This window comes from Neovison vison, chromosome 12 (assembly GCF_020171115.1).
Source record: "Neovison vison isolate M4711 chromosome 12, ASM_NN_V1, whole genome shotgun sequence".
NCBI lineage: Eukaryota > Metazoa > Chordata > Mammalia > Carnivora > Mustelidae > Neogale > Neogale vison.
Genome location: NC_058102.1, coordinates 47,230,713 through 47,251,540, shown reverse-complemented (window position 1 = coordinate 47,251,540; position 20,828 = coordinate 47,230,713). Strand labels below are relative to the sequence as shown.

Below are 20,828 nucleotides of genomic sequence, written 5' to 3'. Positions count from 1 at the left end.
TACTTCTCGTACTTTGCAGCATACTCTACACATTTAGTCCTGAAGGGGTTTCTTTTACAAACTCTGTGGGTATAACATTTATTAGCAAGGTAGAAAACTGAGCAAGTTTATACCATAGTTTTATAGAAAAAAAAACCTGCTAAAGTCTATATTTCATCCATGAACAATTTGCAGTGTGGGCATTTTCAAGGAATAAAAATAAAATCCAAAACCAAAAAGGCAATGTAAAAATTTTAGGTTAAATGAACATAAATAGTTCCTGAGAGCAAGATTACTGAATAGGATGGAATAAATTGAAGTTGGAGGGAGGGGGATGGTTTAGATTGCTTCTTCCAGGACCAAGGTTTTCTTGGGATCTATATATTTTATAATCTTCACTTTCCTTTATACTGAATGTATTTTCACTTCAAGTTCCTCAGTTATAAAACAGATTAACATTCAGCATTGAATGGCTATCACTAAATCCATCACTATTTAAAAAGCACAGATAATTCTTTCATCAGTTGTGTATATATACATTAATTTCATTCCTACTATCATTTCAGTACCTAATCTCTGTTTCTCTTGTAAACTAGATTTCAGTTGATTTTTTTATTGCCAGAAAAAATGTATTGGCTGATTACATGCGTTTTAAATTGATTTACTATTATATATTCATTGAATCTTGAAACTTTTGGGGTGTTTATTTTACTTTTTTAGGTGAAAGATACTTTATAATTCATACATAGAGTAACTGGCATTATTAAAAAAAAAACAGCTTAACCATGCACTTGAACATTTAACAGCTGATATAATTGAGTAAGCAAACTAAAAAGTATTTTGTTGATTCTTTTGCATGATGTGGAGAAATAATTTTTATTCTATAAGTGATTTGAATGGGGAAAAATTACGTCTTTTTTAAAAAAAGATTTTATTTGACAGAGAGGGAAAGAAAGAGGGAGAGCACAAGCAGGGGGAGCAGCAGGCAGAGAGAGAGAAGCCAGCTCCCTGCTGAATAGGGATCCCGACTTGAGGTTCGATCCCAGGGAGGCAGATGCCTAACTGAGCCACCCACGCACCCCTACATCACATTAATTTAGAGATGATACATAGCTATATATATATTTTTTTTTTTGATTCACAGATAATTTACCTTTGCAAGATGACAGTGGTGACAGAGAGAGAGCGTGCGAGAGCGTGCACCTGCTTGTACACACAATGGGGAGGGGCAGAGTCCGCTAAGCAGACTCTGCGTTGAGCACAGAGCAGAACATGGGGCTGGATCCCACGATCCTATAACCCTGAGATCATAACCTGAGCCGAAACCAAGTCAGATGCCCAACCGACTGCACCACCCAGGCGCCCCTATTTAATAGACTTACTATTTTTTTTTCCCTTTTTGGTGCTGACTAAACCTTGAGAAAGGATTGACTGCAGTGACTTATTAAAAACCATCTATCAACATTTCTACATTCTGCATTTTAAAGCACTCCAAAATCTGCCACCCTATTCTATATAAATTCCACTAGTCTCCTGCTTATCTTACTCTGGTTCTAGTTCCTGGCCCATGCTCATTTCTGCTTCTGAGCTGGCCCGAGTTGTGTTGTGTTCCCCCCAAATTTATGAGGTACTAATTCGCAGTACCTCAGAATGTGATTGTATTTGGAGACAGGAGCTTTAAAAAAGGTAATTAATGTTACATGAAGTCAAATGGGTATACCCTAATCCAATATGACTGGTGTTCTTCTAAGAAGGGGAAATTTGGAAACAAACTCACATGTGGGGAGAATACATGTAAACTTACAAACAGACGCATCTACAAACCAAGGACAGAGGCCCTTGGGGAGAAACCAACTATGTCTCAGACTTCTAGCTTCCATAACAGTGAGGAAATGGATTTGTTTAAGTTACCCAGTCTGTGGTACTTTGTATAGCAGCCCTTGCAAATACAATCTGCCTTTGCTCATGTTAGTCCCCTCACTGAAAATGTGCCTTCCTTTCATCCACATCTAATCAGTCATTCAACACGGAATTTAAACAGCCACTTGGTGAAATTATCCCAGACACACCAATCTTCTTTTTTTTTGTTGTTTTTTTTTCCTGCTCTAACAGAGAACTTAGTCTGTACTACAGATTTTAGCAGTTCCTAGCACATAGAGTAGTTGCAAAGATTTCAGGTGTTAATATAGGTAAAATGCTTACAATGGTGCCTGGCATGTAGTGAATCTTAAGTGTCTGCTACATCTGTTGCTGCTATTACTATGTCTTAATTAGAAGGTAAAACACACAAGAATTGGTAATTATTTGTGGGCTTAGGGCAGAAGAAAGAATAAAAGATATTAGGCTTGGCAAATAAGTATGTGGTACTATTGCCCCAAATTATCCACTTATTTTTATAAAGAGAGAAGTAGCCTTTTAATTAGTATTATACACAATCTTTATTCAATGGAAACAGAAAAACCATTAAACAGAAATAATAAAATATAAATAGCTGTAAATAATACTTCTGCAAGGCTGAATTAATCCTTTGTCCATATCATGTTAGATCTTTAGGAGACTTAAAATTTTCACAAAACTGGAATTACAGTTGATCCTTGAAGAACAAAGGTTTGAACTACATGGGTCCACTTAAACACAAATTTTTTCAACAAATATAGTACAATATTTTGTACTTATTATTCCTTATGATTTTCTTAGTATTTTTCCTCTAGCTTGCTTTGTTATAATGCAATATGTAAAGCATATAACATACAAAGTATGTTAACTGTATTATAAATAAGGCTTCTGGTCAATAGTACGCTTTTAGTTTTCTTCAACTACGCATGCAGGGGAGGGAAGTTAGGCGCCTTGCATTATTCAAGGGTTAAGTCTACATTTTAAAATGTCTCTTCACACTTAATGTATCATGCCAATAAAATTTTCTCCACATCATTTTTTTGAATTTTTATTTAAGTAATCTCTATATCCAATGCGGAATTTGAACTTATGACCCTGAGATCAAAAGTCATATGCTCTCTGGACTGAGCCAGCCAGTTGCCCCTCCAACACATCATTTTTAAAGGTTGAATACTGTTCTATTATATATATAGCTTAACCTACTTAACCAATATCCTCATAAACCATGTAATAATGAACACTCTTATAATCAAATTGCTACATATAGTCTTATTTCCTTATGATACATTTCTAGAAGAGGAATTTCAGGGTCAAATGCACATGCTCCTGGCTTCTGATACATACTGTCGAATAGCACTCTGGAAGTGTGGGGATTTATACTCTCAGACATTTAAGAAGCCCTGTTTCTCTGAATCCTTGCTAGTATTATCAAGACGTAAATCACCTATTAAAATAATACCTGAAGTCCAAATTAATGTGTAACACGTCACTCATAAATTGGACTATTAAAAAACCTTTTTATTAGTCTGAAAGTGTAAGATTCCTACCTATATTTATTTTTATTTTTTTAAGATTCATTTATTTATTTTAGAGAGAGAGTATGTGTGCAAGTGGGGAGAGGGACAGAGGAAGAAAAATTCATTCTGACTCCTCACTGAGCATGGATCTGGACACAGGGCTCGATCTCACAACCCTGAGATCATGACCTGAGCCTAAATCAAGAATTGGATGTCCAGGGGCATTTGGGTGGCTCAGTGGGTTAAAGCCTCTGCCTTTGGCTCAGGTCATGATCCCAGGGTTCTGGGATCGAGCCCCACATCGGGCTCTCTGCTCAGTGGGGAGCCTGCTTCTTCCTCTTTCTGCCTGCTTATGATATCTGCCTGTCAAATTTAAAAAAAAAAAAAAAGAATTGGATGTCCAACCAAGCCACCCAGGCACTCCTCTTACTTACATTCTAGATGAAGACTCTGAGGTCCATTAAGTTACATAAATCAGACCACTACGTAGTAGGAATTTCTGCCCTAGTTGTGATGCTGACTACTCTTCTGATTTGTCAGTATGCCTCCCCAATTAAGCTGTTTTTTTGTGTAATAGCCTTATCAGTTTCCCAGAAAAAGGTATACTCTTCATTATTCAGGGTTGGAAGCTAGCATATTCCATTAGGTTAGCACTACCTTTCCTAACTGCTTCATAGTTTGGATTTTACACATCATGTGAAGGAAGCCTTTTGAGATATTTAAAAAGAAAAAAAGATTACCTAATCGTAGATAAGGATCTACTTTGTTCATTCATTTATTTATTTATTCATTGTCTCATTCATTTAACATGACTTACCTAATGTCTACTTCATGTGGAGAATGCAGTGAGCAAACAAATGTAGTCCCTGCTCTCATGTAACTTAAATTTTTAGCAGGATGAAGAGAACCAGATAATAAAGATAATGATAAATTACAAATGCTATTAAAAAACAGAATAAATGGAGAAAGGAGCTACTTTAAATACGATGGCCAGGGAAGGCCTGTCAGAGATGATTTTGGAGTTAAGACCTGAAGGATAAGAATAAGTTAGCCATACAGACATAGAGAAAGCATATCCCAGGCAGAAAAAACAAACAAACAAACAAACAAACAGCAAGTGCAGAGGTCCTGAGATGGAGTACCAGTTAAGATTAAATTCAACTGAGAACAAGAGACCCCAAATAGTGGCTTTAATAAGATAGAAGTTTACTTTCCCCTCACATCAAAAACTGAATGTAAAGAGTGTAGGGCTGGTATGGTGCTCCACAAGGGTCTCAAAGGCTCAGATTTCCACCAGCTTAAGATTTTGCCTAGAGCCCAAACTGACTGAGTTCCAGGCCATCACATCCTTATTCCAGGGTGCAAGATATTAAGAGGAAAAGAAACAAAGGTCTGAAGGTGCACACCATCTGTCTTCGAAGGATGGTACTAAAGGAGAGTCACATGATGTACCTGCTTATATACCACTGGCTAAAACTACCACATGGCTACAGAGAGGCTAGAAAATAGTCTTTATTCTGGACAGCCATGTGTCCATGTCTATTAGTATTAAAAAAAAAAGGAGAAATTTTTTTTTTTAAAGATTTTATTTATTTGACAGAGAGAAATCACAAGTAGGCAGAGAGGCAGGCAGAGAGAGAGGAGAAAGCAGGTTCCCTGCGAAGCAGAGAGCCCGACGCGGGGCTCGATCCCAGGACCCTGGGATCATGACCTGAGCCGAAGGCAGAGGCTTTAACCCTCTGAGCCACCCAGGCGCCCCAAAAAAGGAGAAATTTTAGGGACAACTAACAGTCTCTGCTACAGACCCGAAAGAGCTCGGTGGTGCATGACAGAAAGGAAGCAAGAAGAGTGAGAACAGGATGAAGCTGGATTACATTAATGTAGAGATATATTCAGTCTTTTAACACACCATCTTACAGAGTAAAAGAGAATGTTTAAGAGGCAGGAAGGAACCGTTAGGGTCAGGGAAGGGAGCGACATAAAGAGGTGCTGCTCCTCTTTGAATTTTCCTGAAGTAAAAAAACAGCGAAGCAGAATGTTTAATGGACTGAATAACCAGGCAAAACATTTTCTACTGGCGACATCAGCACCATTAGCAGTTTAAATTCATTCACACAACATTTACTAATGTGTAAAAATACTCCCATTCTGTAAGCATAACAAAGTCACCTTTCATTTATGGTATGCTTATTTTCCTTGCTATTTAAGACTGACAGATGCCCTCTGCCCTTCAATCATAAATTTTAAATTGGATAGCAGTGATTCTTTTAGGAAGGAAAAGGTGATTGTATAAAAGAAACCAACAAAGGAAGGAGAAATTTTATTTACTTCAAATGGTTTGTACTTTACATTAATACGTTCTATCATTCAAATAGAAAAAAATAACCATTCACTTGGCACCATAATTTCAAACGGGCTTGCTCACAGCCCAGCAAGTCACTCAAGCTGAGGTGGGGACTGAGGGGTAGAAGCGAGGTAAAGTGCTATAAACCTAACTCGGTTAGCGCAAACTCATGCAACAGTGCTTTAAAAACGGGCTCCCCTGTAAGTTCCCTCCCACCAAGTTAAAAAAAAAAAAAAAAAAAAAAAAAAAAAAAAAAAAGGAAGGGTGGTGAGTAGAAAATACCAACGGTTTCAGCAGAGGGAAACTCACTTCTCAGGAGGTGATGGTGACATGCTGCCAGTCCCTGGAAGTGCGTGCACAAGCACCGGAGATCGCGGGGGCTGAGGGAAGAAAAGGGGACAGCGATCAGTTTTGCTTCAGGTGGTGGGAGTCGGGGGTGGGGTGGGTGTGGGGGCCCTTCTAGGCGGACGTGGGAGGGGCGTGGTGTCCGACACGAACACAAACACAAACACGTTCCGCGTCCCCAGAGAGGGCGGGCCAACGCCACCTCACCATTCCCCGCCCCTGGACCCCGCGGCCCGCCACGGACCGAGGGCCAGTGCTCAGTGCAGAGCAACCCGGGCCCAGGCGGACTGTAGCGGCCGTAGGGGCCCTGATCGTTACAACGGCTGCGAAGAGGATGCGCGCCTCCCAACGAATCGGTGGGAGACAGGCTGGAAGCCGCGGAGAAAAGGTGAGGGAGTGAAGCGCCTCTCCCCACCCCTTGTTGAACGCGCGGGAAGCGATCTGCCCACCCCCAACCCTGTCCGGTAGGCAATCGCTGTTCCCACCTTCCGCCGCCGCCTTGAGGGAAGCCGGAACGACGGGGGTCACGGCGGGGGTCAGAGGGTAAAGGTCTTGCTCCCAGCAGCCTCCGCGGTGGATACGTCGCCATCTTGGATCCGCGGGACAAGAAAATTCATGCGGTGAGTTTTTGGCAAATTTTCGGAAGTCTGGCAGCGGGGCGCGCGGCGGGGGCGGCGGATTCGGGGCCCCCTCAAGGCTGGGGAATGCCTCGGGGCCGGCCCGGCCGCGCCCGGGGTCCGCGGGCAGCGTCCTGGCCCGCCGCTTCCCGTTGCTTTTGTCTCGGCTCCAATCGAGAGAGGGAGAGCGGAGCGGGCGGGGAGGGGGGGTGGCGGCGGTGGAGGAGGGAGGGGGTGTGTATGAGGAGGGTGGTGGACGGGACGTAAAGCGTCGCTGTACTTGGGTGGCTGCAGCGGCAGCCCTGGATCCTAGGCCTGGTCCCTTTCGCGGGAGCGGAGGCTTCTCCTAGACTCCGCTCCGCCCGGCTCCCGCCAGCGCGGAGGAGCCGCCACCGCCGCGCTGCTTCCTGGGGAAGAAGAGAAGGCGGCAGCAGCGGTGGCCGAGGAGCCCGGGTCCGCTTTAGACGGGCTGCCGCGTTCCCAGCAGCTGCCGCGGTCTCTGGTTGTTCACATTTTCTCAGTACACCCACATCACCTGCAACTTGTGTGTGTGTGTGTGTGTGTGTGTGTAATAGATGGGGTTGGGGGAGACGGACACGGGACTGGCTAACGGGCCTCAGGAGCCCCCAGGCCCTAGGATACCAAAGAGTATGGTTGGTAGATTGAGGAGGAGTGCAACTGTAATGCTTTCTCTGCCAGCGCACCCGGAGGGTGAAGCTTGCGTGGAGAGATAGAGACTGAGACGGGATAGTCCTGGGGCGGCGGAGGAACCCGAGACGCTTCTGTTTGTGAAGTTGCTAGTCCTAGCTTTCTACTTCCGCCGGGGCCTCTCCACCTTGTGCTGTCTTGGGTCTAACTTAAAAGTTTCACGGAAGAAATGAGTGGGGTTGAAGGAGACCTTCCTAGTTTTTAGTTGAGGCTGTAGTCCAGCTGGGAGAGAGAGCATCTGACTCTTGTTAACTGTTAGTCCTCGGCGAATGATTCTAGGTTTCTTTTATAAAAGCTCTTCCAATGTTTTAGAATTTGCATTTATTCCTGCCCCTGTAGGTGTGGTATTTCCACCACAAAAGTCTTACATACGGGTATCGGAAGGAACCTAAACATCAACTTCCTTTGAATCCTAGGAGAGGCCTTCCTTCACTTTTCAACATCCAGAAGACCGAATGCAACACATTCTGTTTCATTTTCATAGAACTTTTGGTCAAAGAATCTTACTCCTTTCTTAATCTTCTGGACCTATTCTAACAATTAAGTACTTTAATACCAACCCTTACGTTCCTGGAGAAGTGGTGAAGAGTATTGAGTTAAAATCTGTTCACGAGGGAGGCTATACTTTATTCCGTTCAAAGTTAACACATTTCCTGTCATGCTTGATACTAGGAATTTCTGGACTTCAAGAATCGTTAAGTGTAGCTTTTGATTCGCCTTTTGAAATAACATTAGTGGACATAAAGTATTGGGTGTTGGATAGAAATTTCAAAGTATCTATTTACATAATGGGTTTAAGTTGAATTGTTTGGGAATACTTAGTATATTTGACAGCAGTTATTTCTTAAATATCATTGAGCACATATCTTTTGCAATTTTGGAAGATAACTTTATCCCGGATTAAAAAGAGTTGATTGAGAATTGCACTGGACTGAAATGGTTAAAAGGTCTACATTGAAATGGTTAGAGGTCTACATTCAGATATTTTCATTGAAATATTGCTTAGACCAGGATCTTTTAGTAAGCTTTGTATGTTGAACTCCTCTTTAGTTTGTAGTTCTTTTGTGATAATAAATCTAAAGGAAAAGTAACTATAAACCAAAACTGTTCCACTTTCTTGACTTGGGAAAAAGGTACTTTTCTTATTTTCTAAAGACAGTGAATTGCAGTGACTTCTGTGCATACTTTGTAGACAGGAATTGAGAAACTTTCACATTTTTTGCATCCTAATTAATGTATCAGTAAAAATAGATTATCTTAAGCAGAACCCTTTTATTCCAAGTATACTGTATAGAGATACCTGTAACCTAATCTGATACTCTTGGGGAATGAGAATTGCCTGTATGCTTAACCAGGCAACAGATACGGCCTTTAAAAATTTTTCAGTTCCTGTAATACTTCGGTTTTAAAGTAAATTTATGTTGTGGAAAAATTGGGGCAAAATGTTAGAGTATATTTATATCTCTTTGTTTGAGAGGTACTTGGTCTTGAAGATAAAACACAAAATGATATTCCTCCTCATGAGATCTAATTATCTGTATTGTTACTTAATGATTTTCAATGTTTAATTTACTTTTTGATTTTTCAGAGATACTTAGTTTTAACCTGAAATCTCTTTTTGTTCATAAGAAAATAAGTACTTCAGATATATGAGTAGATTTCATTAGAAGTGCTTCTAACCTAGTTGTTTTGGTTCTTATCTCTGGTAGGTAATGGTATTGAAGGTACTTGTATCTTAAAAGACTCTTAGAGAATTTTTCACAACCCATGGGAAGTTATAATTTTGCCCTGTTCAGTGACAGATTTGCTTCATGAGATTTTCTGACACTATAGAAAAGTAGAGGCATGCTTCACTTTTATATTTATAAAATAACAAGTAGACATTAATAGACTAATAAAAATAAGGGGTTTTTTTGCTCTTTAAAAGCAGTGATAAATAGTATTTTTAAATTAGGCTGAAATTTTTAGCTGTACGAATTTTGTTCTATTATTATATATTTATTTCCATGTGGTTACTTAATAGGCAGTGAGGACAACTTATGCAAATAGTGATACAGTCTTAGGAAAAGATACTACTAAGTAAGATTTTGTTTGTTACCTAGTCCTCCAGTAGATTTTGTAATACAAAGAAGCAAAAGAAAACCAGGGTACCAGGTAGGGCAGTTTTACAGAGAGTCAGTCTGAGTTGCACTGTAATTTTTGAATATAATTACATCCAGTGTATGTACATACACTATTAAGGGATCTAGTGCTGTGATATAGGAATCATTCTGATTGATGATATAGGTGATCATTCTGCTTTACTACGGATAATTTCTACCTGTGATACTTAACATTGTGACTTTCACTAGATATTTTCAAAGAGCTCTAAAATTGATGTCTGTTACAGAAAGCCTGTCTTTAAAAAAAATAGAATAGACATTAGTGTTTTTAGGTTTTAAAATTAAAATCTTGATCCTGGTTTTGTTCATGGAGTCTTTTCATCTTCAGCTTAAATACTATGTATATATATTTCCTCTTGCTTTATTCTGTTTGGCGTCCTTTATTTTTAATTCTTAAAACTCCTCTCTATGACGGGCCATGCTGATATGGCTCGTTCATTTATTTACTTTGTCTATACTTTAGGGATGACCTGGAAAAAGAATTCCCTATTATGTTTTTCTAACAGCTTGTTCTCTGAGATGCAGATGCACATCTCTTGGCATATCATTTGGGGTATGCTGCATTACGAAATAATAAAACGGTTTATAGTGTTCGTTTTTTGGTAACATTTCATAGCTTATATAATATGGAAATATAAGTTATATAGGAGAAAAAATTTTCCCATTTCTGGATACTCTTAATTATTTTGTATAGGCTTACTTGGGGTCTAAGTCTAGTTATATTTAGCTAGATATTTTGGACATATTTGCCACCTTGAAATTTTTCCTTTTTTTTTTTTTTTTTTTTTTGCTTTCATGCATGTGTTTTTGTGTGGGTGGGTGGGAGTACTTTTACTGTCACTTCTCTGTTGTTTGACAAACTTCTTATTCTTCAGAACTTACTCTGGTGTCACTTTTTAAAGATTTTATTTATTTATTTGACAAAGATCACAAGTAGGCAGAGAGAGAGGGAGAAGCAGGCTCCCTGCTGAGCAGAGAGCCCAATGCGGGGATGCGGGGCTCGGGGCTTGATCCCAGGACTCTGGGACCATGACCTGAGCCAAAGGCAGAGGCTTTAGCCCACTGAGCCACCCATATGCCCCTCTGGTGTCACTTTTTAAATAAAATCTTTCCTGAGTCCCCAAATCCTTCTGTTGTACTGCTTTTAGTCTTCAAACCTTGATAATTAAACGTGTCTTGCTGTATTTTAATTTACTGTCCACTATATCTACCATAATAACATCCAGTGGACTGTAAGTACCTTCCTACCCAAAAGGTAGGACTTTGTTTTTTTATGTTTACATTTCTGGTATCTTCTGTAGTGCATAGGATTCAGTAGGTTATCAATAAATATGTGGTAAACTGAACTGGTGCCATATCATCTTTTGACTCTATGCTTTCAGAGAGCTGAACAGATTGGAGAAGGGGATGGGAGGAAGGTCCACCTTGTAGTCTTTTGCTTCCTTGAATTTTTTCTTACAGATTTGTATCTAATTAACTACCTAGGGGAAACTAGATAACCATCTTGTTAGAGAATTGTATGTAGAGTAAGTGTAGGAAAGGGAAGGATATTAGTAATAAAGTGCCTCTGGCAGAGTGTTTAACTCTGTATTGCAGTATTTTGTATGGCTAAGGTCACTGGTTGAAGGAGATATTTAGTACAGACAGTCCCAGACTTAGGATGGTTAACTTGATGATTTTTTTTTTTTTTTTTTGACATTATGATGTTTCAGAATGGCTCAAAACTACTGAAGGAGTAGAAACTATACTTCAGATTTTGATTCCCACCCCCCCCCCCCGGGCTAGCAGTGTGCTTTTCTGATACTGGACAGTATCTTCTGATTCTCTTCTGATACTGGACAGAGGCAGCCACTCAGAGCTCTCAGCCAGCCTGGCGCAAGGGTAAACAACCAGTATACCTATAATCATTCTGTTTTACACTTTCAGTATAATAGTCAATAAATTACATGAGATTTTCAGTACTTTATTATAAAAGATGCTTTGTGGTATTTTGTCCAGTTGCAGCATTTTGTCCAGTTGAGCACATTTAACATAGGTACGCTAAGGAATGGTCTTCAGTAGGTTAGGAATATTAAATGCATTTTCAGTATAATGATAATTTCAATTTACAATGGGTTTATTACACAGTAACATATATTTGTCATTGCTTAACCATGAGCTCCTATTAGATTTCGGCTTTTGAAGTTAGACTGTTTCGTTTTCACATTTTTACTTCTAATGATTGAGTGCCTAGGAGTTCTCCAGTTCAAATACCATTATCCTTATGAAAACTAGGTAGGGATGACTTAATGTATCTTTATTCGTAGTTTAAAATCTAAAAAGCCCTGAAAGTGATTTTTTTTTTTTTTTTGCAAGCATGGTGGCTAATTCCAACTGAAATTGGTAAACCTAACCATAGGCTTCATTGGTCCATCTAATTTTCCAGCTTTCTGCTGTATTTGATTATTGGTACTTTCGAGGCCACTCTGGAATTTATTAGGTTATAAATGATACATACACTATTTTGTCTTTTTAAAACCTGAAGAATTTCAATTCTGAGAACCATCTGGCCTTTAAAGGTTTGAATTAGAGATTGTGCACCAATTTTGTGTCCCATTTTTTGAGAGGTAGAAATTAAATAACACTCACTGAATTGCATTTAGTGGAGAGGCTAATATTTCACTTAAGTTTTTAGAAATCTTTTAAATGCTTCGTTTGCTTATACATTTGTCAGAGACTTTTTAATAATTGAAAAATAAAGATATAGAGAGAGGGTATTTTTTTAAAAAGATAATTTGAGGGGCTCCTGGATGGCTCAGTTGGTTAAGCGTCTGCCTTTGGCTCAGGTCATGATCTCAGGGTCCAGACAGAGATAGAGCCCCACGTTGGGCTCCCGCTCAGCAGGGAGTCTGCTTCTCCCTCTCCCTTTGCCTCCTCCCCACCCCGCTTATGTATTCTCGTTCTGTTCTCTGAAATAAATAAATAAAGTCTTAAAAAAATAAAAATAAAAATATAATTGGGGGAAAAAAAGATAATTGGATCCAGTACTCAGGACACCAGTCCTTTCTCTGCTTTTACTGAGTTGAAATGTCTTTCCTTACATGAAAGTAGATGAGTGCCACACTTAGTAATTTTTTTACTTAGCCAAGGAATGATAAACAAGAGAAAATTATGTGTCCTGGCAATTTAGGTAACAATGGGTAGACTTAAATAAATAAATAATTAAATCTTAAGAAACAAAAACAAAACAAAACAAAACAAAAAAACAATGGGTAGACTTGATTTATTTATTTTTTTTTTAATATACCGATATGCCGTCTTACCATTTATACGTTTGGATGTTGAAACAGAACTCCATTTTGTGTCAGCATCTTGACAAAATGTAATGACTGATTATGTAATACAGTGTGTTTGGGATAGGAACATTTGGTTTTGTGTCATATTTGGCAGGAATGTGTTCTTGTGTTCCTTTTTATATTGTAAATTATGCTTATTCATATAATTTTTATATTTAATTTTCTGTTGTAAGAGTTTTTAGAGGGTGGTATCATAACAGTATTCAATAATTAATGTCATTCAAAAGACCTGATTTCCTTTTGGCTTAATTTTACTACTTAATATTTTAAAAAATAGTTTATAGGTTGCAAAGCACTTTCATATGCATTATTTTCAATTTTGTTTGTTTATTTATGTAAAATAATCTTTACACCCAAATGGGGCTCGAACTCAAAACCCAGAGATCAAGAGTTGCATGTTTTTTCAATTGAGCCAGCCAGGTGCCTCCAGTATCTCAACTATAAATGGTTGTCATTTTGATGGTACTTTTTTTTTTTTAAGTTTTTTTTTTTTTTTTAAGAGTTTATCTATTCATTTGACAGACAGGGATCACAAGTAGACAGAGAGGCAGGCAGAGAGACAGGGAAGCAGGCTCCCTGCTGAGCAGAGAGCCCGATGCGGGGCTCGATCCCAGGACCCCGGGATCACGACCCGAGCCGAAGGCAGAGGCTTACCCACTGAGCCACTCAGGCGCCCCAATGGTTACTTTTTAAATAAGTCTGTATGTTAACATTAACGTGGAGATAGAACAAGCAAGCTGCTTTGACTTTTACTGAAATTAGTAATTGGTGGGATGCCTGGGTGGCTCATTTGGTTAAGGGTCTGCCATCACCTTAGGTCTTGATCCCTGGGCCATGGGATAGAGTCCTGAGTGAGAAGCCTGCTTCTCCTCCTGCCTGCTGCTCCTTCTGCTTGTGCTCACCTGTGCTGGCATGTGGGCTCACGCTCGGGTGCACGCTCTCTCTGACAAATAAATACATAAATAAATCTTTAAAAAATACATAAATAACATTAGTAATTGGGAATTATAAAAACCATTTTATTCTTAGACTGGACTCAGCATCTAATATATTTCTCAGTTTAATGCTACACTAATACTACTCTATCCTGATTTATCAGATTAAATAGGTATAAGTGGAAGGTTTTTTTTTAATTGGTCATCTTGCTGATTCAGGATAATTAATACAGACTTTTGAAAGAGAGGTGGGAGGAAATTTTTTGCTTCAAGCTTGACTTTGTTAAAATACAACAGTTCACATTTTAAAATATTGTAAACTGTCAAGAAATGCCAGAGCTTTAAATAAATTATATTGTGTTATATAAGAATAGATAGTAATATTATATCACATTGATGCCACATTTTATAAACTTACTGCACAGTTATTTTGAAAGGACAACATGTGTGGAGCAGATATGCCTTGAGCTTTGTCTTGATTTACTAGTGTACAAAATAGTGCTTTAGGGGTATAGTTTTTATAATTTGAGTGAGTATGTTTGGCCTTAGATTAGAAAAAAAGTAAAGCTATAACCATTGTAATCTATGCCCACTTATGAGAAATTGTGGATGAATTCATAGACCTGTCAAGCCAAACTTTGAGATGCATGGCAGAACTATTTAACCTGGCAGCAATGAGCAGCCTCTAAAGTGTTTAAATTTGATGTGAGATGTACTTCTGGATTCTGTGTGTATGTATATCACACATCCTAAAATAGATGTGTATGTATTAAACAGTTGTAGTCTAGTGCTTCAGGGAATCTGACTCTGCTTTTTAGGTGTTTCAGAGCATAGTTTGAAAACCACTGGACTTGATCGCTAAGGTCATTTCCACCCTGAAATTCTGTGTTTTTAGAAAGTGAAGGCTTTTTCGTCTCTTCGTAGATACAGAATTCATAGGATTTACTTGTTTTTGAGTAACATTTGGGTAGAAATTTCTTAAGTTTAAATTTCAGGCTCAGGTGATGCAGTGTTAGCGTTACAAGTATTTTCACATAAATTCTTTAATAATTTGAGTGTTTATGCTCTTCTAGACATTGCTGTAGTGCTGGGTGTATGTGATGGTGAACAAGACAAGTCTCTGCCTTCATGGAGCTTACATCTTAGGGAGACAAAATAAACAAGTAAATAATTTCAGATAATAATTGTGATGAAGAGAATAAAGAGGGTTAAGGGTATAGCAGTTGATCACGGATAAAAGAAGGAAACCATTTTAAGTAGAGTGGTGAGGGAAAGCCTTTCTCTGGAGGTAGCATTTGGGCAGAAACTGAAAAAAAGAGAAAGCCATGCAAAAGTCTGGGTGAATGGTTTCCCATACAGGAAGAACAGAGGGCCCTGAGAGGGGGTCAAGTTTTGCACATGGTAACAAGAAATTTCATCAGCAGTTACTTAGTGCTTTTGGCATAAATAGGGGTAAATTCTAAAGGAAAAAAGATAAGACAGTTTGTGTCTTTCAGCTGTTGAAAATACTGTGTTGGATCCAGTAATTTACAGTAACTTTTACAGACAGCCATAGGCAGCAGGGATTATTTTTTTACTAAGAGGCATGATGTTTGCTTTATCAGGTGGAATTGGGAATCTTCCTGCATTCGTGGAAAATTTTAAAAGAGTAGATTTTAAACTTTTTATATTGGCATAGAATAATCAAATGCTTCAAGAGTTTTGGGTTTTGCAAAGCTGTTCATAGTAGATTTTCCTTAGAAATTAATTAGTAATAATTTTCATGTTTAATTATATCTCTTTGTACAGTTCAGTACACTGCCATGCACTTTTAAAGGTGGGACTGAATAATTCTTGAGGTTCACTTTTTGTGGTGCATGCTGTGGATACATGTTAGAGTAGAGCAACCTTGTTTGAGGTAGTTAATGAGTCTTCAAGGAGGAGATAGTTGAATTGGGCTCTGAAGGGTGATTAGGAGTTCACTAGGTGGTGGAGGGCACATGATCAGCATTGTAGATACACCGAGCCTGGGAGAGTGTGTAGGATTTGGAGAATTGCAAAGTAATCTGCTATAGTTCTTAATGGAGTTCTGGGACGTTAATGAGAAGTTGTCTGAAGGAATGAACTTGCCATAATGTGGGATGCTTTCTTTACATGATGAGGAATAATTAATCGATTTTTTAAAAAGTGAATGCTAGTGATAATCAGATTTATGCTTGTGGGGCGGGTGATTTTTGGATTCCACAGTCACATTATAATTAAAATCATGAGCTGGATGGTGTGAAATTCTTGAAGGAATATATTTTCTTCATTAGAAAAATTGAGTGTTTTTTATTCATACTGCAGAATTTATTTATTAAGAACTGTATGACTGAAACTTTTAAGTTCTATCTTGCAGAGAACTGTTTACGCCAATACTGGTAGTTAGAAGTTTTACATCAATGGATGAGATTTGTTACATACGTTTTAGGGCAGGCAAAATTTAAATATTGTTATTTGACATTATTTGCAGGCATGAGATTTAACATTACTTAGATAAATTAGAATAACCCCAGCAATATGAGTTAGTGATAGATTCTTCATAGAAAATGATACCAACCTATACAGGTGTTCCCTCCTTTTCAAAAGTTCCCATTGTGCCACTTTGTTTTTATGTAATATTTACATTATTATCTGTTTTCCCTAACCAAAAGAAGAGAACTTTTGCTTTATGAGAAAAAGGAGAAATGAAAGTAGTGTTTAGTGTTTTATAGTGAGTCTCTTCAGTGCACATTTGGAGTGAACAAGAGGGGCGCTTCTCTGGGAACCACACTCAGCATCTGAGTATCAAGCTGCCATAGCTTTGAACTGTGTCTGGAGGCACCTGTGCTTTATCTTGATTTATTTTGTGCATTTGTTAGCAACAAGCGTCCTAAGATATCAGCAAAGCCAGAGAAAAGTTTTGGAGGGCTTTGGGAATGCTCAAAAAATTTTCCATACAAATTAATGGTAATTGCTTCTCTTTAAGGTTTCATAAGAATGCTTTACTTTAGATGGTGGAGAAACCTGTATTTATGTTACTACAAGTGCTTATTTTACAGTGTTTAGATATGTGCATCTGTGTATGTTATTCAGAATACTATATAACAGTTACACACTTATTTTAGGTTATCGGCATTATTTGTTAATTCCAAAATGCAAAAAAAAAAAAAAAAAAACCAACCTGAAAACCTCAAATGTATGTTTTTAAACAGACTTGATTCCATAAGAATGCAGTTTGAGCAAACTAGTACTTTCATAGTATGTATTATATACCAGTTTTCATAGCAGAAGTTAATGAATTTACCATTATGAGTTGGAGCTGCCCAAGTTACCCAGTTGTCTATTTAGTTCATTTTTGGCTGAATAAGATGGAACTGATGATGACTCCTGTTAAAGAGAGTTATTAAATTGTGCTGCGATTGTACATGATGTCATTAAATTCTCTGGTACTAGCTAGTCTGAATGGGAATAACCATTCTACCACTTTTTTTTTTCTTTTTTAAAGATTTATTTATTTGACAGACAGAGATCACAAGTAGGCAGAGAGGCAGGCAGAGAGAGAAAAAGAGGAGGAAGCAGGCTCCCTGCTGAGCAGAGATCCTGATGCGGGGCTCCATCCCAGAACCCTGGGATCATGACCTGAGCCGAAGGCAGAGGCTTTAACCCACTGAGCCACCCAGGTGCCCCAACCATTCTACCACTTTTAATTAGCTCTCCGACTTATTCTCCCTAAACTTCAGTTTTCTCATTTGAAAAATGTGGATAAATAGATTTGATGTAGGGAATAAAGGCTTGTGTTGGGTTTTTGTTTTGTTTTTAGAGTGGGATTGCTACTTAAAGAAGAGATTCTGAAGCAAAAGAGAATTAGCCACAGTTTTTCAGAGTGCAATATGCTCTTTTTTGTGTCAGATTTATAAATGTAAACAAGGAGAATGCAGTTTTGCTCTTAAGAATCTACACATTTTGGGGGCCCTTGGGTGTCTCAGTGGGTTAAAGCCTCTGCCTTCGGCTCAGGTCATGATCTCAGGGTCCTGGGATCAAGCCCGCGTCGGGCTCTTTGCTCTTTTGCTCCCCGGAGAGCCTGCTTCCTCCTCTCTCTGCCGGTTTCTCTACCTACTTGTGATCTCTTCTGCCAAATAAATAAATCAGTCTTTAAAAAAAAAAAAAGAATCTACACGTTTTTCCTACGAGAAATTTTCTTTAGATCACATTGTGTTAAGTACTTTGGTGGTTCTTTGAATAACATAAATATGTTGCTCTATCTGAAGCTCTTGGTATGGTGTATGGTATAATAGGCATTTAGTAATTACTTTGGTAAATGGGTAAACCTAATGGAGAGAACCTTAGTTTAGGTGTTTACCACTTACAACCTGAGTTATGTCGAGCTGTCTATAGCAAGTTTCTTTTCTTTGCCTCAGTTTCCATATCCTTAAAATGAATAAAATATCTTCTTAGGAGCATGTAGACTGTCTGACAATAGATTTGTAGCAGTGTGGGCTTATATCACTTTTCCTTTTTTTTTTTTTTTTTAAAGATTTTATTTATTTATTTGACAGAGATCGCAAGTAGTAGGCAGAGAGGCAGGCAGAGAGAGAGGAAGGAAAGCAGGCTCCCTGCTGAGCAGAGAGCCCAATGGGGGGCTTAACCCCAGGACTCAGGGATCCTGACCTGAGCCAAAGGCAGAGGCTTTAACCCACTGAGCCACCCAGGTGCCCCAGTGTCACTTTTTTTTTAATGCAGAGTAAATATTCCAGAATATTGGAGGAAGTTCAGAGGGAAAAATTAGCATAGAAGTTATTATTTATTTTTTGAAAGTTGAGAAACTCAGGTTGTTTATTTACCTTTGAGTATATGCTTATCTTAAACAGAGAGATAATACATTGTTTTGGGAAGACTACCACACTTGGATTAAAAAAATGGGTTCTAGTCTGGGTTCCAGGAATTTATCAGCTATGTGTTTGGGCAAATCAATTACTATTGAAGAGCGTTTTAGTCATTTATATCTTTTAATGTTCCTGATGAGAGTTGAGATAATGAAAGCAAGAGCATTTGCTTAATTGTAAGGCAGTGTAAAAGTGTTAATGGTAATGATTCCTGGTTATTAATGATTGTGATACAACTAGTAGTTTTAAGTTGTGTGTTCATTCTTTCATTTTATTTTACCTTGTGGTACTGCTGTGTCCACTGGGTTTTTCCTTTATTTTTATGCAGTTAAGTAATTGGCTTATTGGACTTTTGGGAGGAGGGAGTGTAGGGAGTTCATCATAGTAGGCCAGTTAATACTTGGATACTTTTGCTTGCTGAAGTCCTGATTCTTTCTTTCTGTAAGTAAATATGGCAGGAAGTTTACCTCATCTTCATTTCCTCTTCATTAAGGATGAAAGATGGTAAATGTTCTTTGGGTTATTCCCATTGTTTGTAACTGTACTGGTGTGCTTTCTCTTTATTATTGTTACTCAGACATTTTTTTTTTTCTTAAAGATTTTATTTATTTATTTGACAGACAGAGATCACAAGTGATCACAAACAGGCAGAGAGAGAGGAAGAAGCAGGCTCCCTGCCCAGCAGAGAGCCCGAAGCAGGGCTTGTTTCCAGGACCCTGGGATCATGACCTGAGCTGAAGGCAGAGGCTTTAGCCCACTGAGCCACCCAGGCGTCCCTAGTCAGACATATTTTTGTGAACTTCATGCCTGTTTTCCCTACAAGTGAAATTCATTTGTAATTTACAATTAGCACTTTGAGAGTATCAATGTAGTAGTTTGAAACTGTTGTATATTCTTTGTTTATGTAATGTGTATGAATAACTTCTTAATTTTTTTTTCTTCTTCCCTTAAATCTGTAAGCTCTCTTGGGTGCTGAGTCCTTTGAAGTATTGAATACCATATAAGGAAAGCAGTACTAAGTAGTTGCAGTAGCAGAGTAAAGAAAGTGAATCAGAGAGTAATGAAATTTGGAAACTGATTGTTCATTGAAGGGAAAGGCTTTGCTTTTACTGTCACCCTTGTAAAATTGGAATTGACTAGGAGTAGCTGGAGAATTCACTTTTTTTTCCAGAATAGTTTACATTCTAAATTGTATGGTTAGAGAACTTTTATTTTTTTTAATTTTTAAAAAATTTTTAAAAAAGATTTTTATTTATTTATTTGATAGAGATCACAAGTGGGCAGAGGGGCAGTCAGAGAGAGAGGAAGGGAAGCAGGCTCCCTGCTAAGCAGGGAGCCGGATGCGGGGCTTGATCCCAGAACCCTGGGATCATGATCTGAGCCAAAGGCAGAGGCTTTAACCCACTGAGCGAACCGGGCACCCCAGAGGGCTTTTGTTTTTAATTGTATATGCAAGCCTTGGGCCAGTAGTGTGCTGAAATTTTAAGACATGGCAAAGATAATTTTTTTTTTTTAAGATTTTATTTATTTGAGAGCGCGAGTGTGAGAGAGAGCACACAAGCTGCAGGGAGAGGCAGAGGCAGAGAGAGAGGGAGGGACAGACTCCCTCTGAATAGGAGTCCTACATGGGGCTCCATCCCAGGACCCTGAGATCATGACTGAGCTGAAGGCAGCCGTATAACCAAACTGAGCTACCCAGGTGCACCAAGTTTTTTTTTTTTTTTTTTTTTAAGATTTTATTTATTTATTTGACAGATCACAAGCAGGCAGAGAGGCAGGCAGAGAGAGAGAGAGAAGGAAGCAGGCTCCCTGCAGAGCAGAGACGCTGGGATCGTGACCTGAGCCGAAGGCAGAGGCTTTAACCCACTGAGCCACCCAGGCGCCCCAATGCCCCAAGTTTTGACTTTACAAAAGTAGATTCAGTTTTAACACTACTTCAAAAACCGTTTATCTTTATTTCTGACTTATTAATTGGCTCAGAAAAAGAACAGTTAAATTCTTTTGATTTCTAAAATTACTCACATTAATGTATTGAGAAGTTGAACTTTTTTAAAAGAGAAAACTTGTAATAGAAATGATTTTCTTGTAACTTACTTTACTTTGGATT

At 38.5% G+C, this 20,828-nt stretch overlaps 1 protein-coding gene across 5 annotated transcripts in view; it reads left to right on the top strand.

Annotated features, from left to right (window-relative positions):
• Nucleotides 1-6,383: 6,383 nt before the first annotated feature.
• Nucleotides 6,384-20,828, top strand: part of CNOT2 (CCR4-NOT transcription complex subunit 2) — a 120,190-nt gene continuing 105,745 nt past the window's right edge. Inside the window, exons 1-2 of one of the 5 annotated variants that reach the window (XM_044226633.1) lie at nucleotides 6,384-6,469; nucleotides 6,550-6,701. In XM_044226633.1, coding sequence (XP_044082568.1) covers nucleotides 6,416-6,469; nucleotides 6,550-6,701 — 206 coding nt within the window. In that variant the 5' untranslated portion in view covers nucleotides 6,384-6,415. Of the gene's footprint in view, nucleotides 6,470-6,549; nucleotides 6,702-20,828 lie in introns of those variants that run through there. The other 4 variants (XM_044226638.1, XM_044226632.1, XM_044226639.1 and 1 more) reach the window with 4 other exon arrangements.